Raw genomic sequence first — 15,880 nt, 5'->3', positions numbered from 1 at the left:
TACAAAGGAATTAATAACAGGGTAGAAGTTTTCTGTGGATGCAGTGTTTAGCTGAAGGATAATAAAATAACCAAATATCGCTCTCTTGCAGCTACCACCATCCTCCCTTCCCTTTTTGTGCATTGCCTCTATGAATAAAACTCACCTTGTAACCCTTGGGCCTAATGAGAACAATGTGAAGGTGAATAATAGAAACGGATATTTGCTTAACATTTCAATATGGGCGCATCCCTTCTCATACTCACATGTAACCTTTGAATTTGCTGAGGTTGTTATTTGGCTTCTCACATACAATCGTATATTTAAAGGACTCGGGGTCAAATGGAGATTCCTAGAATGGAAAAAACATCAAAATCAATTACATCATTTCAAAATATTAATTAATTTTATGCATTATGCCACAATATGTTCCTGTAAACTAAAGTTGGTTTTTAGGGTTCATCAAGCCGTTTTGCTAAATAATCAACCCACCAAGGTCATTTTCTTGATTTTGCCATTTTCATTTGATTCGTAGGTTGTTCCATTAAATAACCAAATTGTTGTTTAGACAACTTGTAATAAGGAAGTCATTAATGGTACTTTGACCTCAAGTGTTGCAATATCCTGTTTGTTCTGGATAAAAGACTTTAAAGAGATTGTCTAGGACTTTTTTTTTACTATGAACCTAAAAACTAACAGGAAGGTAGCTGCAAACAACCTGCCTGTTGTAACTGGCGCTGGCTCAGAACGGTGACTGACCACTCCTGTCAGCAATTCAGCTGCTTCACGTAAACAGAGCAACTCTTCTCATATGGGCTGCTGGTGACAGCATCGTGCTGATTGACTTCCAGCTTCCTGCAGTTAGGCAGTGGGGAGCAGGCTGCCAGTCAGCATGACAGCAGCAGTCATGACCCGTGAACAGAGCAAAGTGAAAGAGAAGCTGCTGCTCTTTCAACATGACGTCAGTGGGAGCCTCAGAATCACCGGAAGGAGAGGACTATGACCACTTTGTGCCAGCAGAGATTGGCACAAGGTACAACTTTGTAAAAAAAAAAAAAAATGTAGTCCCTAATAACTCATTTACGCTGACCATACATATGCCCTATGTGTCACCAGAAAGCTTACAACCCCCTACACATGAATAATCAGACGAGTATCCATACGGTTTCAATGGAAAGTGAGACTAAAGCAGCTGCCAAAACATTTCTGGCAGGGATTCCTCTTCCAGGAGAGTTAAAGAGTTGGGTGCTGGAAATTAAACTGCCTGAACCTAATCTTCCATGCCTGATGTCTGGGGAAGACAGTTGGGAAGCCATCAGGTCATCCATCAAACCTGTTGATATCGGTGGGTTCATTCGACTTTACTCTATTGTGCATGTATCAGCCAAGTCTGCGGATGTCAATGGTTTTGACCAACAGTGTAATGAGTATAGAGGCCCCTGTTCCTCTCTCGGCAGATGATGTTCAAGGTGATAATCATATGCCATGTCAGATTTTGGACTGTTGATGCCTTTGTCCTCTAAGGCCGGGGTCATACTGCGTTATGGCAGTCCGTTAGACGGACTGCGTTACACCGCGGCATAACGCGGTGTAACGCAGTCGATTAACGCTGCCATTAACCACCATTAGCGGGCGCATCACCAACGCATGCCATAATCTGCATGCTGCTAGCGCAGATATCTGCGCTAGTGTTATAGCATAACTTGATCACGTTATGCTATAGCGTTAACGCAGCCTGTCAACGCTATGCGTTAAACGGTCTGCTTTAATGCAGTATGGACCTTGCCTAACCCACGACACAATAAACAAGAGGGAACTGACCCTAAATATCAGTAAATGTCTGGCCACTGAGTCTCATCTGAACATGGACAATCATGAGCGAAGTACTCCTTGTTTCTTATCATACTCCTGATTAACCTCGAAAGAGGAGAAACGCGTTGAGCTGCAGTTGAATTTGTAGTTTACTTGTTGTTTTTGTCTTTCGGCTCAATCAAAACAGGTAGTTATGGTATATGGTTTATTATCTGACATGCTATTTTGCAAGGTTGGATTCACTCTTTTTGACCTATTCCTGAACACAAAAGTCAGGTTATGGAATATGGGTTATTTAATTTAATATTCTCCTTCTGCTCCTTTTTTCCACAACCATAATGTCCTCCATTTCTGAGTCACCTGACATCTACTATCATCCTGTTGAACTGTGCCGCCTTTCTCACTTTGTTTTAGAGCCTTGAATATGCTGTAGTATTATTCACTTTTATCTATATCTTCTTAAGTGAGAGGGACAGAGGAATAAATTACCGAACTAGCGGGGACATCAATTTTGTGGTTCCAGGGGGTCTACTACCGCAGTCGGATTGATAATCAGAGTACAGGAACAGCTTATGAACAGCTAATTATGTAGAGAATGAGTCTATTTAAACTTCAGTATTTTGGTAACGAGTTATCACATATCTTGCATACATTCTCTCTGTCTCACCTATCAAATATCTTTCTCACTCCCCTGCCATGCTTAAGGGCCTTACAAAGCTAGCAGGGTGAGCTGTAGACAAGCGGAGGCGCCATTGCCCAGATTCGGGTTCCAACCTTCGCTGACTGGTAGGAATGCTGTTTATTACAGGGGTAGGCAACCCCATGGTCTTTTCATCTATTGGTACAGTTTGGTGATGGTGGTTTTTTCACATTTTGTAATTTTGATATTTTATATGTAATGAAATAAAATTGATATTTTAACCTTAAAAGTACAAGAGTTTACGGTGAACTGACACAATAAACGACCACTGAGAGAGGCAGGCCATGCTTAAGGATGAGCACAGAACAATGCCATTGTTCTCAGCAACTGGACAATGCATTTACAAAAATTTTTGCAGAGCACAGAAGATTAATTCACCCGATCAACAAGTGTTATTAGTGTTCATTGACAGCCTGTTTACACTGCAAAAATATTGTGAAACCAGTGTTCATAGGACAATGTTCATACACAATAATCTTTCAGTATAAATGCACCTTAAGGCAATGGTAGCCACATATGGTGAAGGCTTATTGCCCTTAGAACAAAACAATTGGACAGATGATTCTTGGGAGCGAGTTGGAAGACCCCCAAAACCCATGGCTTGTCCCTCTGAAATCGGTAAGTAATTTGGTTTTCGCACTGGAGAATGCTTGCTTTTCAGCTGAGGTCCAGCGTAATTCCTCATGTGATTATTGCGGTCAAGTAAAAAATGGCGACTAGCTTAAGAAAATCATTGGCATGACAGAAATACCTATGGTCCAATTTTTTAAAGAAAAATAGAACACAGGATAATCAGTCAACACCAAGGGATCTGACACCTGTGGGACCATGCATATCTCTCCTCTCATGAAAAAGTCATGGGGCCAGTTACTAGGAGTTCAATTATGTTGGAGTGGAGCTAAAGCAAAACTGATAAGTTGGGCATGCTCCCCATGGTTGCCCGGAGAACATTTACATTCTGGTGATTATTAAAAATGAAATGATCTCTAATAATAGGATTGTTGGGTACTATACCATCTTTTGCGTTACATGCATTTGTGAGCTCAGCTTTGCCAACATCTCACTGTGGAGGAATGTCTGAAGTGTTTCTACATCAGGAAGACATCTTCAGAAATTCTTTTCCCCACATCCTACTTCTCCTTGACATTCAGACGGCTCATATCGTTTCCTTGCCTAATCTAATTTAATTTTCCTAACACAGGAGCAATTGTACAGCCAGTTACCTGATTTTTTTTTTTTCTAAAAGAATTACTCTACCATGGGAGTGCGAGGAAGGTTAAATGTAGCATACTAATCGAATATGAAGCACCTAATTAGCTGTATCTGAATGTTAAACTCACAACTAAAATAATTTACAGAGCATCAGAAGGAAGACATGTCCTCATTGGCACAGAAAGAACAGGCCAACAACAACGAGAAGTGGCACGTAATTCACAAGTGAGAAATCTCAACCATATAAAACTAATTAGATTCTCTTCTCGTGATGTCCTCCATAATGACAGCATGTGAAGCATGAAACCACAAGGAGGCAAATGCACAATGCATCATCGGCATCAACAATGTTACAGATAGCTCAGATTAGTGATATGGGAATATCTTGGAGGTTGAAGTTTGATTTATTAAGTGTAATGTTGTTCTATATTTTCCATTGTTTGCAAATCTATGTTAGCATTAAACTGAAGACATGACAGACAGGATGCCACAATACAGTTTCTTCTACACAAGGTACTTAGTCATCATCATGATGGAGATTCAACAATTTGCTTGAAACTCTGAAAGTTTGTATGACCATAAAACATGGATTCCGAATCAGTCTTTTTTTCTACCAACTTGCATTTCGCAAAAATAATCCAGCAAATTAGTCAAGCTGAGGAAGGAAACCTAAGAGTCCTCTCCACTATATCATGGAGCTTAGGAGTAGAGGCAATCAACATGCAACGCATGGCCAGTTTCTGAGGTTACATCGGATGAATGAAAATGAGCAGAAAGATTAAAATTACAGATTAAGAATTACCACTTCTGATCTGTTTGTTATGGTAATACATATATGTTATAGAGGTAAAGTCTCTGTGTAATCCATGTCTAACAGATAACTGAGTGTCACCACTGAGTCTTCCCTTGTGTCAAGAGGATGTGTCACAACGCAGGCTTATACAGGGAGGTGAGTGACAAGGTCAATGTGTAGGGACTTCGATAATTGGAATGGTAACATCTAGTGGTAACGATAGCACAGTGGTGTGGGTTGTACGCAGTGTGCTAGGACAATTACGGTGAAGCAGGAGCCCAAGTTTAGGATATGGCTCAGGCGCCATAGTCTTTTTAACCCATCACTGATAGCATCTCAGGAGTATAGCTGGAAGCATCCTTAGGCAGCACAGGCGCTATACACAGAGGCTTGGCATGTAAATCTTTAGCCCCTCTTTAGTGTCCAGGGAAAATGATGATGAACTCCTTCACTTCCTGGAGACTATATTGTGATGAATGCATGCTCGTTAACTATATAACCAGGAGCTTGTTTACCAGCTATTTACATGATGTAGGTGTTGAAATAGTTATACTGTAACTACAACTTGAAAGTTTCTCGGATTCAGTTTCCGGCTCAAGAGAGGACTAAAAAATACACAGGCATGTGATTTCCACGACTCTCCAAAGAAAATCTGAAGAGTCTGTTTATTTATACCCTTCATTAATATAGGGATATCATGCATAAATTTAAAGGGAACCTGTCACCAGAAAAAATGCTATTAACCTGCAGTTATGTAGATAATCTACAGACTAATAGTGTTATATATGTAATATAAAATATGCTAATTATTGAGCTTACACAGATGAGCAGTTATTGAAACAGCTTAAAGGGAATCTGTCACCCCTTTTTTGAGATATCATGTAATGATATCATTCAATTGGGTGTCACATAAGGATTCTCTTAGTACTTTTGCTTCCCCCTGACCCCGCACCTTTCATGCATAAATACCTTGTTTATATCGGTTCAGATGTATGTAAACTGCCGCTGTCCGGTCCGATGGGCGGGGCTTATTCACCTGCTCCCCCCCCTGTCTTGCTCTACACAAGAAGAAATGCATAGAACAAGACAGGGAGGGGGGAGCAGGTGAATAAGCCCCGCCCATCGGACCGGACAGCGGCAGTTTACATACATCTGAACCAATATAAACAAGGTATTTATGCATGAAAGGTGCGGGGTCAGGGGGAAGCAAAAGTACTAAGAGAATCCTTATGTGACACACAATTGAATGATGTCATTATATGATATCTCAAAAAAGGGGTGACAGATTCCCTTTAAATATATTTTTTATAACGCTGAAAAAAATTCAGCTTCATAATATACGTTAATGCAAGTAAAACTGTAGGTACACGTTACACAAAAAGCAGCATTTTTCCCAGGGTCAGTGCAGGACAAGTATACGTCTGCGTGGGCTGTAAGCAGATCAGCAAATGCAGAATAAAACAAGCAAATGTGAGTACTTGAGAAAAGAATAAATTGGTTCAACACATTTATATCTTTGCCAAATCAGTTTTAGACACCACAAGTGCAAATTAATTCACTGGCATCCGTTAATGAATCACGTCACTGGTAAAAAATAAATAGATCACATGAATTCCTCCTCTAAGTAATGGTTTCTAAGAATTGTTATGGAATTAATGGCTGTCCACTTAGTCCATCCTGTCATTCTGAGATGTCTGCGGTTTTCACGATTTTTCATCCCCTCCTTATACAACTCATTTACAGTAGAAGCTTCAGTTGTAGGATTTTTTTAAGGAAAATCTATAAATAAAAAAAAAAGTTTGACCCCAGTGATATCTGGAATTGCTGGGTCATCCTATATGTAATGGAGGCACCTTTTACATATACATATGTATAGCTTCTTATTCTGCTGTATTCCCCAGACTTCTTAGACCCTGTTAGATTGTGTTTCCGTCTTACAGATCACCTAGGTCATTACAGAACTCTTGGTCTGTTACAGACAAGGACGTACCCTGATGTAATGGTCTTGAAATCCGTTATGGCAGCACTATTTAGGCTGCCCAGCTAGGCACATAGGCGTCAAAGCATGAAGACCGGCGATGTTCACACTGGTCTCTGAACTACAGTACTACAATCCTGATTCATTAAGAGGTGCATGCTTTTTAATGAATCAGAGGTGGCGTATTACCCTTACAAATGGCGTGCAACCCTATGCGTAGGTAAGGAAAGCCGCTGGTCATTATGAATTAGATGAGCTGTAGTATCATGCCCCAGCTTCATCCATTTTGACAGGACTAGTCGAAACTATTGTAAAAATGACAAAATGTTTGCAAAATCCGAGTTGCGCAAAAATATTTTGACTTTTCAGAGTACTTTATGCAACAATTGTGGAGTAATTGCTTTGATGAATTGAGGCCATAATGTACCTACTCTGCCTGGCTTTATGTTTAGTTTTTGGTAAAGTCTTATCTAGCACATAAACTAGCTCCTGATATTAGTGGTTTAACCCCTTAAATGCCACTGTTAAGAAAGAAAGGGACTTACCTAAAGTTTGCTTTTGTTAGTTATCTCCCTGTACAATAATTAAGAGCTGCTACTAATGAAACATTTACCATTGCGCCTCCACGAGATAACGCTGTGCGGTACTGACATCTGCTTTACGCACGTCGTGCAATCGATAATAATAGGACATTGATTCTTTGCCGTCGTCAGGGAGGATTGTTCCTTTAGCCGTGGCGGTTTTACAATTCCGTTTGTGACTTCCATTCTGAAGTGTAATTACGGCACAATGGTAATGACGATGCCTTTTCAACACAAAGTTCAACTCCTACGAAGTCTTCTTTCCTTTTCTCTCTCCCTCTCTGTAGTGACATTTGTCTGTAAGATGTTGAAGGTGGCATTTATCTGCCAAATAACAGAACTCCTCCAAAGTTAAACACTATTGAAAGTGTAGATTCAATTAGAGCTTATTTTATATTCACAGCTCAGGAGAAAATTTCCAAAATGTCAAAGGAAAAGTTAATCTCTCGGTCACCTCAAAGATACCCTCATAGCGAGGGGAGAAGTTACCGTACCTTCAAACTCTTTTAACCTTCCGTATCGAAAGACACAAAGAGCTTATCTTATTAAGTATTAAACTCAGAAGGAAGAGCGACTGGAGAACATTAACGGAACATGGTTATATGAGGCAGGGATAGAGGGGCATTGTGACGGCCAAAAACTAATCTTCAAGTGTTTGCAGGTCCAATTTCAATTTTCATTAAACCAATCTAATGAAATTGTTTTACACTGCAAGAGTATTATTATTATCCTGCACAAGGGAATTACAAGGACGAGTTATTAGCACCTGGTAGAAATGCACTGGGGTTCAAGGGAAATTAATCTCATGTGACAAGGTATACAAACTAGCATGTCCTACTCCGGAGTCATGTTCGGAAATTACATAGCAGCGGTTTTACTAAAAGACTTATTCAACAGTGTTTCTGTTGTTAAAAATATCACATTCTGAATATAGCTGGGGTATAATGTCAATTAAGACAACAGTTTTCAGCATCTTTGCGTATTAACTTGCAAATTAAAGAAGGACTTCTGTCTATACTTTTTTTTATTAAATGTGTGTGTACATGCATGTAGTGTAGTGTGAGTGTATTAAAGGGTTTATCCACTACTAGGACAACCCATTCTTGATCTAAATATTTGGCGCCAATAAAAATAAAAAAAAACGATGCCCAATCAGTGCTGGCGTCACTGTCCCCGCCTTCAGACATATTGAACATGAAGAGGAAGTCAGGGATGCAGATGATCTCACTTCCTCTTGATGTTCAATACGTCTGAAGGTGTAGACAGTGACACCAGCGCTGACTGTGCGTCAGACTCACGTGTCATACCAACTGCATGAGAGCCCCGGGACCGCGAGTGCCGACATCACTGGAACGGCACCGACATGGGAGGCGTGTATAAGCTTTTTTATTTAATCGGTCAAATATTTAGATCAAACAGGAGTTGTCCTAGTAGTGGACAACCTATTTAATATACTTGCATATCGCTGCGCTCTCCAATGTCCAGCGTTGTTTCGCTCCTCATCTAAATGACATCACTACAATTGTGACTAGTCAGCTCACTCTATGCATGAGCTAGAAGTCTCAATGCATGTCTACCCCGTTCTTGCACTCCGTAGACTTACATTGTAAAAGTCACTCAAAGCGCTACATGATCCGGAAAGTCTGCAGAGCAGAGATGTCAGTGAGAAGGGTAGAAGAATAGCGCCGAACATAGTAGAAGAGTATATTAATACACTCACACTACATTACATGCATACAGTATATATACACACACACGCACGAATGATCCTTTAAATATATACCATATTTAAATTTATGGTACATTATCAGATAAGTACATTACTTTGGACAAGTCTCATGTCTGCGAACATTTTGAAGTATGTAAAATGACCTTGAGTGGTCGTCTTTGACAGTTTAAGTAAAATTCTTAGTAAAAATGAAAAATTAGGCTGCTTTCACACTGGCGTTTCATGCAGCAGCGTTGGCCTATGCTAAAGATAGGGGACGCAGGTCGTGTGCAGCGTCATGCGCCCATAGGTGGAGCTACCGGAGGAGGTGCAGCAGGGGGCGGGGCTTAGAGGCGGCCGTGCGCAGGCTGACGCTGCTGCATGAAACGCCAATGTGAAAGTAGCCTAAATTGCTTACAATGCCCAGCTTCAATATTTTACATTCTGACACACAAAGTATAGAAATCTCTGTTTTTCTGTATGTTCTGTTAGCTGATTGTGGCTTAAAATACTGAAGTGACGTCATGGATTGCCTGAGTATTTGGATGATCCAGTGAAGGAGTGCAGGAAATGTTGGAAGGGGGGGAGTGGTGTTCTTTCCTGATTGACAGATCAGACCCACAGCGTCACTCCTCTCTGATGCTACAAGCCCCTACAGTATAGGAGGAGCACAGGGGCACTGACATTTGCCAGTGATCCCTCCAGCTTCAGAGCAGCGCTTTTAAGTTGTATAGCCAAGAGTTTACAAGCATTATTCTTCTTCCTTAGTAGACAAGATAGGCAGTCTGCTAATGTGGCTTTTGTTTAATGAGAAATAAACAAGAAAATTAAAAATCCTTCTACTCTTGAAAATGGAAAATATTTTTAATGATATGTAAAATGAAAAGTTGATTGTTTTACCTGTAGTTTGCAGGTTTCCCCATTTAAGATAGAAAGCCCTTTTAGACTGGGGTTTACATAGTACTTTGGTCACTTGACATGAAGATGATCGCCTCTACAGATGTCAATGAGAGAACAATCCTGCATGCAACATAATGGGACTGCAATACGGCTGTCGCCAAAAATTCAAACCTTCTGCAATTCATGTCAGAGGTGACCTTGCCATCATAAAGTACAACACAAGTTATTTGTGCCTGCCACTTGCTTCTCACCTGGTTGTTATTTGGTAGTTTATGTTTTTACAGCCATACTGCAAACCTAAAAAATTTACCTGACACAAGTTACAGGTATATCGCTCACTCAAATTCAAGACTTGACGTCTCGTCAACAAAATTGTTGAGTAGCACTAGTGGATCACCCCCAGGGCTGTGGGGATTACTTGTTAACGGGCCGGCGTCTTAAAGGGATGTGTCGCGGTGGTAGTAACCCAGTCCGTGGCCCTGAGTGTCCATGTACAAATAAGAGGATTGATTGTGAATATAGTTTATGTGTAAATAAGTTCGTGACTCCACCTGTGGTATCTGGTCAGAAGGGGACCAGCGGTGCAGTGCAGATCCTCTGGGACAGATGGTGTGATGCAGCAGGGGTGTAATAGCTCTCCACAGGCAGAGCTGTAGTCCCAGGGCAGTTGTGGTAGATGTTCAGATAGATGATGTAGTGTTAAGGCACAGAGATGTAGCAGGGCTGAGAAGGTGACGCAGGAAGAAGGCAGCGACACAGCTGAATGCAGTTCCAAAGCTTTCTGGCATACACAGGTGCCCGCTTCAGTGCCGTGTCCTCCAGGTAAGGGGCTCAGCCAACTCCCAGGCAGATGGAGCACACATTTCCAGCACTCCCTTTCGTATGTGCCTTTACTGGAAGTCTCCTTACTAGCACTAATCTGAAGTACTTGCAGTTATGAATTACACTCAAGTTCCTCTTTCTTGCTGTTACTTAGAACTCCACTCGCATGACAGGTAGCTATAGCCTACTTCAGCGACTCCTTACAATCAAGTCCTGGCTCACACACGTTGCTACTGTGTCGTCGAGTGTTAGGTGGGAATAAAGTGGTCACAACTTCTTTTCCTCTGGTTTCTGCTGTAGAACTATTAGCATTCACACAGCCTTGGATACCGGTGCCCGGCTTTTGGCGCATTAAGCTTAGGGAAGGGCTCTGCTTTAGTCCCAGTTCCCAGCTCTCCTCCACACGTCCCGTCCTTTCCTATCTTTATTCTGGAGAACTGATCTTTCTCATTTCCTTCCCTGCAGCTTCAGCTTACAGGAGGCTGCTGCATTCACATCCTCTCACTGCTACTTTCTATCAGATTTCCCCTTTTCTAGTGCAAAACTAAACTCCACCCACCTCCTAGCACCCTTCATGAACCAAGCACGGGTCATAGAGGGTGCCCTGCTGTTCTAAGGTTTCCGTGCTGGGTGCAGGTGCTGGAGTCTGGACAAGTGTCCCCATCTTACCAGGGAAGTGGGATACTACACCTCAGGAGGAGGTGCAGTACCTCTGTGGTGACTGAGCCCTCAGGGGTGCCACACTAGCTTTATACAGATGATGGGCAGTGCATTCAATGAGTGCTGATGGGGTCATGAATTCTCCGTAAATACAAGATGTCTCTACGCTGACTCTCGACAAGGCCCCGACAATTTTTCTATATGACAAAAGTGAACAAGGAAAAAAAAAAATGAGCACCATCAAGCTTCACCATATTAACTCGTTTGGGTGGAGTTAGGGTGCTTGTCAGTAGGTGAATAGCGAATCATCACCACTCGCCACATTTGGATTTTACATTCCTTACTAATTCTCTTCTATCCATTAAGTTCTTCAAAGACTGGTTGGAAGCACTCTGAAGGAAATGATTCTTCCTCCTTTTTTCGGTGCAACATGAAAGTGTTCTCGCACAGTTGTCACCACAGTGAAGTTCAGCACTGGCTAATCTAATCAGGGCATCAAGTACTAATGAAACATCTGATGTTCAGATAGATTTTTTCCCACAATACAAACACATGGTCCTGTTGTAGAAATTAAAAGATCCTAAGGTGAACGAGGATTGAAGAATAATAAGCTTTATATTCAAGGAGCAACTAACATTTGGAGAATACTTACTTGATTTGTAAAACCTTTGACTACTCGTCTTTGCTTTAAATTTGTTTCTCCATCCAAATTAGCAGTCTCTATGTGACAGATCCCATTCTGGTCAGATGAGTAAAGAAGTAGAATGTCTGCTGGAATAATCTCATTGCTGAACAGCTTCACGAAGTCTCCAACCCGGACATCCTTCCAACACTTGTCCACAAAACTTTTCTCTTTCCTTCAACAGAACAAACAGAATATAAATTATTTTAAGAATATTATTTATTAAGGACATATGTCTGGAGAACGCCACTGGCTGGAGTACAGAAATATTAGCAAAATATAGAGAAAAAAAATTAGATGTCAACAATATTTACCTTCTAAAGAAAACAAGAATCTGTCAATACTTTGAATAATGATTTCATCGACTGCAGAGTAGCATGTACATCATAGTTCAATGAAATTAAGGATAATTCACCATCTAGTCTTACCATTAGAGCTTTTTAAATTAATTTTATCCGGAGGAAGAAAATGAATGCAGAGTAGATATCCAACTTTCTACAGTCTCCAAAAGTTTAACTTGTGCTTGTTCAGTAAGCACACCCATGGGGGCTACACGGAGGGTTATATACAGTAGATGCCATGAGTCAGTGGGAGCTTGCCATGTTGTGTGGGCAGCATGTTATTGTGAGCAGGATGTGAAGATGAACAGATTAATCTCTAGGCCAAGATTCAGTAGAAATAGTTTACGCTTAGGAGTCGAGTAGGCGGTCCTATCAGTGTCTGAGAACTGCAAATTCAATTTCCACTGATCCTTTTCTTATAAAACTCTAAATTAACCTGCTCATTATCTCCTGCTTTATATCATACTGCCTATGTATCACATACCATGATCAATGAGACTGGTACCCTTCAAAAGGGACTGTGTAGTTCATACAAATACTACATGAAAATCATTTCCTCCAAAATCTCAACTCCTAACAGGAACTAGCCCTAGTAGGAAAATACTCCAACTTGTAATATACGTTGCACAATTTGCTTCCAAGGGAAGAATGGACAGTCTGTGCCCATATGTCCAAGAGTCACTACCTTGCTGTGTGGATAAGTGGTGGGAGTGTCCGTCTAAACACCCTGTGATACAAGATGTCAACTGTATGCCATTTTATTATGGCAGGAAAAAAATTATATTCTTTTTCACTTGGTGCCTTTTTTCTATAATGACATCTTTCCATGTATAAAAGAGAGAAGATCAGCAGATTACAGCCAATGCACCAGATTCAATCTAGAGCCAGAAACGCCACCTACAGTATTGTACTTTGCCCTATAAACTGTAGGATCTGATCCCTTTACCAGCCCTGTACATGTACTGAAACCAGTTAGACTGATATTTCAAGTTTCCTGCCTCCGACGTATACAAATACCTCCTCTTTAACCATCATCATAACAAGACCTATACAAAGCCAAGGATTCTTTACAAAGCTACAGAGAAAAGCTATAGCATATGAAATATACAAATAAAGATGATACATGCGACACATTTAAAAGTAATGATTGTGTAAAAGTAGCAAAGAGCAGTTAGAATGCCTCCAATCCTGACAGACCTTGCATGTCTATGTGAACAAGTCCATTGAGTTTTAATGAAGACGGCAGAACAGCTCCTCTTCTTTTAATCCGCAGTGCTTGGTAGGAGCTGCGAAGAAATAAGAGCTGTGCGTCCCACTTCCATTCATTAGTTACATCTGGCCACTGACAGAGATCGTGGGGTGCCGGGTGTCAGACCTGTACTGACCTAGAAAGATCATTAGTGATGAGCACAAGGGCTTGTTACTCAAGTTGGCATCTAATATCGCGGGTGCTCGAGTGAGATGTTCAATTCCCCGCGACCGCATGTTTAGACTGCCACAAAGCATGTGGGCAATCCCCGTATGTTTTGTGGTTGTCTAACAGCCCCAAAACATGCTTCTGCAAGGACTTTCACATTTCACTTGAGCACCCTAGGCAAACTTGAGCAACGAGCACATCACCAAAGATCATCAATATCATGTGACCAAAGAGCCCCTTTAAAGCACCTGAGCACCAATGCAAAATCGATAACACATGGCCCACAACATACTGATGCCTTTTCATGTAGATACAGGACTATGGGCCTCTATGGGCCCTGCTATGCTTTACTTCCACTGTCGCTCCACTCCTCTAATGATGGACTACGTACTAAGGCTCTGAGATCTTGATAAGAATAAATAAGAAATTACTTGTATGCCAAAAGCTTAACTCACAAGAATGGGAAAACTAATCTCAGGCATCGAGACACAGCGCAGAGAACTGGCTTAGATGTAAGATTCCTCTGTACAGTTTCTTGGGTCAGGACAACTTAACTATCTTAGTGCAGGCGGAAAGAACAATAGCTCTGAGAATGTCGAGCCATGTGCTACAGAGCGCATCTACAGCCATGAAGATTGGACATTCCTCCGCACTGCACAGACTAGAATTGCTTCAATGAATTGTGAATTCTTCAGAAAAAAAAAAGGATTATTTTTTTTGTGCTAATTTTGCATTATTTGATGCAGAACCTTTATCGGGCTGCCATCGTGTCTTCAGATGTAATCATTTAAATTTACACTGATTAGTAATTTAATTGTAACCGGTGGATTCATGTGAAGCATTCATCTGTTCAGATAATCCTAAAATGCAGCAGTTCTTAGATGCAAATTAAACAATTAAAGAAACTGGCCATAAAAATACAAGCTTAAAATAATGCATCAGACAGGGGGCATTGTGTGTATTTGGGTATAAAATGCTAAAATATTATTTGATAGTGTTTAAAAAACATAACTAATCGTTTGATAGGGGTTTCTCCATGCATGCACCTTGTCGCATCCTGTGGTAGTGACCTTATGCCTTAAAGACATCCACTTTAAGAAGACGCATCGCCTGTTTTGTGGTGCTGGTCTTCATTGTTACTATGTGAAGACCATTGCCTAGTGACGCCATCCTGACAAGTATTATGTGTGAGAAAATGTGGGCTTTATTTGTCTGCCGTAAATGGCCAAGTTCAGACTTAATGGGGTTGTCTCCTTCAGAAAATCTTGGTCCCCGGGCACAGTGTTATCATAAAACCAATCATCTCTTTACTCACCATCCACGGGTTCTTGGTGAGTCTCTGCGGCTGCTCTAAAGTCTGGAAATGGATGTGACTCTTATCTCATTCTGGCGCTGCGGTAATCACTACGTTCGGCGGCTCTGCTAGAGTAGACTCCGCTCATTGATTATCTGGTATGTCATCGACATGATGTCACCACCACAGCCAATACCAGACAATGGGAGCAGTAGTGGAGACCCACTGGCAGACCCATGGATGGTTAGTAAAGCGGAGCTTGATTGTTTTTTTTAATAACAATCTGCGCCTGGCCTATCAACCTTTTCTAACCCCTTTAAGTTCTCCACTTTAGATTGCAGTTGGCCCACCGTTAGTTCTCAGTTATCTTTAGTTCACCATATATGTGTTTACAACGGGAAGAGAAAGTAAGCCACCTCGTGATATCTCTGGAGACTTTTCTCCCTGAAAACAAAAAGGTCAGGCATGTTGACATTTATCTGCCTGTTCCTTTTTTCCCAAACCAAATGGTAGAAGAAAGAAGTTTGAAGGACCCTACATATATTAGATGGTTGGCTGCTTGTGCCAAAGTCCGTTGATTTTGTCAAAATTACTCAACGGTTTATGGAGAGTTTTAGAGCAACGATATGTGTCCTGTGATTGGCTGCAGCCAATGATTGTGAGGGTTTTAGGAGAGAGAATATTATTGATTTGGGTGTTTTCTAAGTGTATTGTAATATACAAACTTGTCTGCAGATGTTACATTACATCACGGCCCTTTAGATGATCTAGAGATTCTACACTTTGAGGTCCTTAAGGTATGGATTATCTCTATAAAAAATCATTTTATCTGTCTGTCTGGAATTATAACTCTATTCCTCCTACTGGAAAAAGCAGAGATGTAAAGCCAGAAACAGGAAAGAGTGGAGCTTTACCCTAGGAGAAAAAAACCTTGAACAAGATCTTGTATAACCCCAGTAGATCAATATGAAAATGTAAATTAAGAAAGTTATTTCCATCTT

The 15,880-nt window shown here is 41.0% G+C and overlaps 1 protein-coding gene across 3 annotated transcripts in view; it reads right to left on the bottom strand.

Annotated features, from left to right (window-relative positions):
- ATP10B (ATPase phospholipid transporting 10B (putative)) overlaps positions 1 to 15,880 on the bottom strand; it is a 620,908-nt gene that overhangs the window by 57,294 nt on the left and 547,734 nt on the right. For all 3 annotated transcript variants that reach the window (XM_073581014.1, XM_073581015.1, XM_073581016.1), the window contains 2 exons: positions 11,798 to 12,002; positions 246 to 331 (listed from right to left, as the gene is read on the bottom strand). In XM_073581014.1, coding sequence (XP_073437115.1) covers positions 246 to 331; positions 11,798 to 12,002 — 291 coding nt within the window. The remainder of the gene's footprint in view (positions 1 to 245; positions 332 to 11,797; positions 12,003 to 15,880) is intronic.

Source organism: Dendrobates tinctorius, unplaced genomic scaffold, assembly GCF_039654945.1.
Source record: "Dendrobates tinctorius isolate UK_male_01 unplaced genomic scaffold, ASM3965494v1 ptg000067l, whole genome shotgun sequence".
Lineage (NCBI taxonomy): Eukaryota > Metazoa > Chordata > Amphibia > Anura > Dendrobatidae > Dendrobates > Dendrobates tinctorius.
The sequence above is the reverse complement of the archived record's forward strand: the minus strand, read 5'-3'. Positions and strand labels throughout refer to the sequence as shown.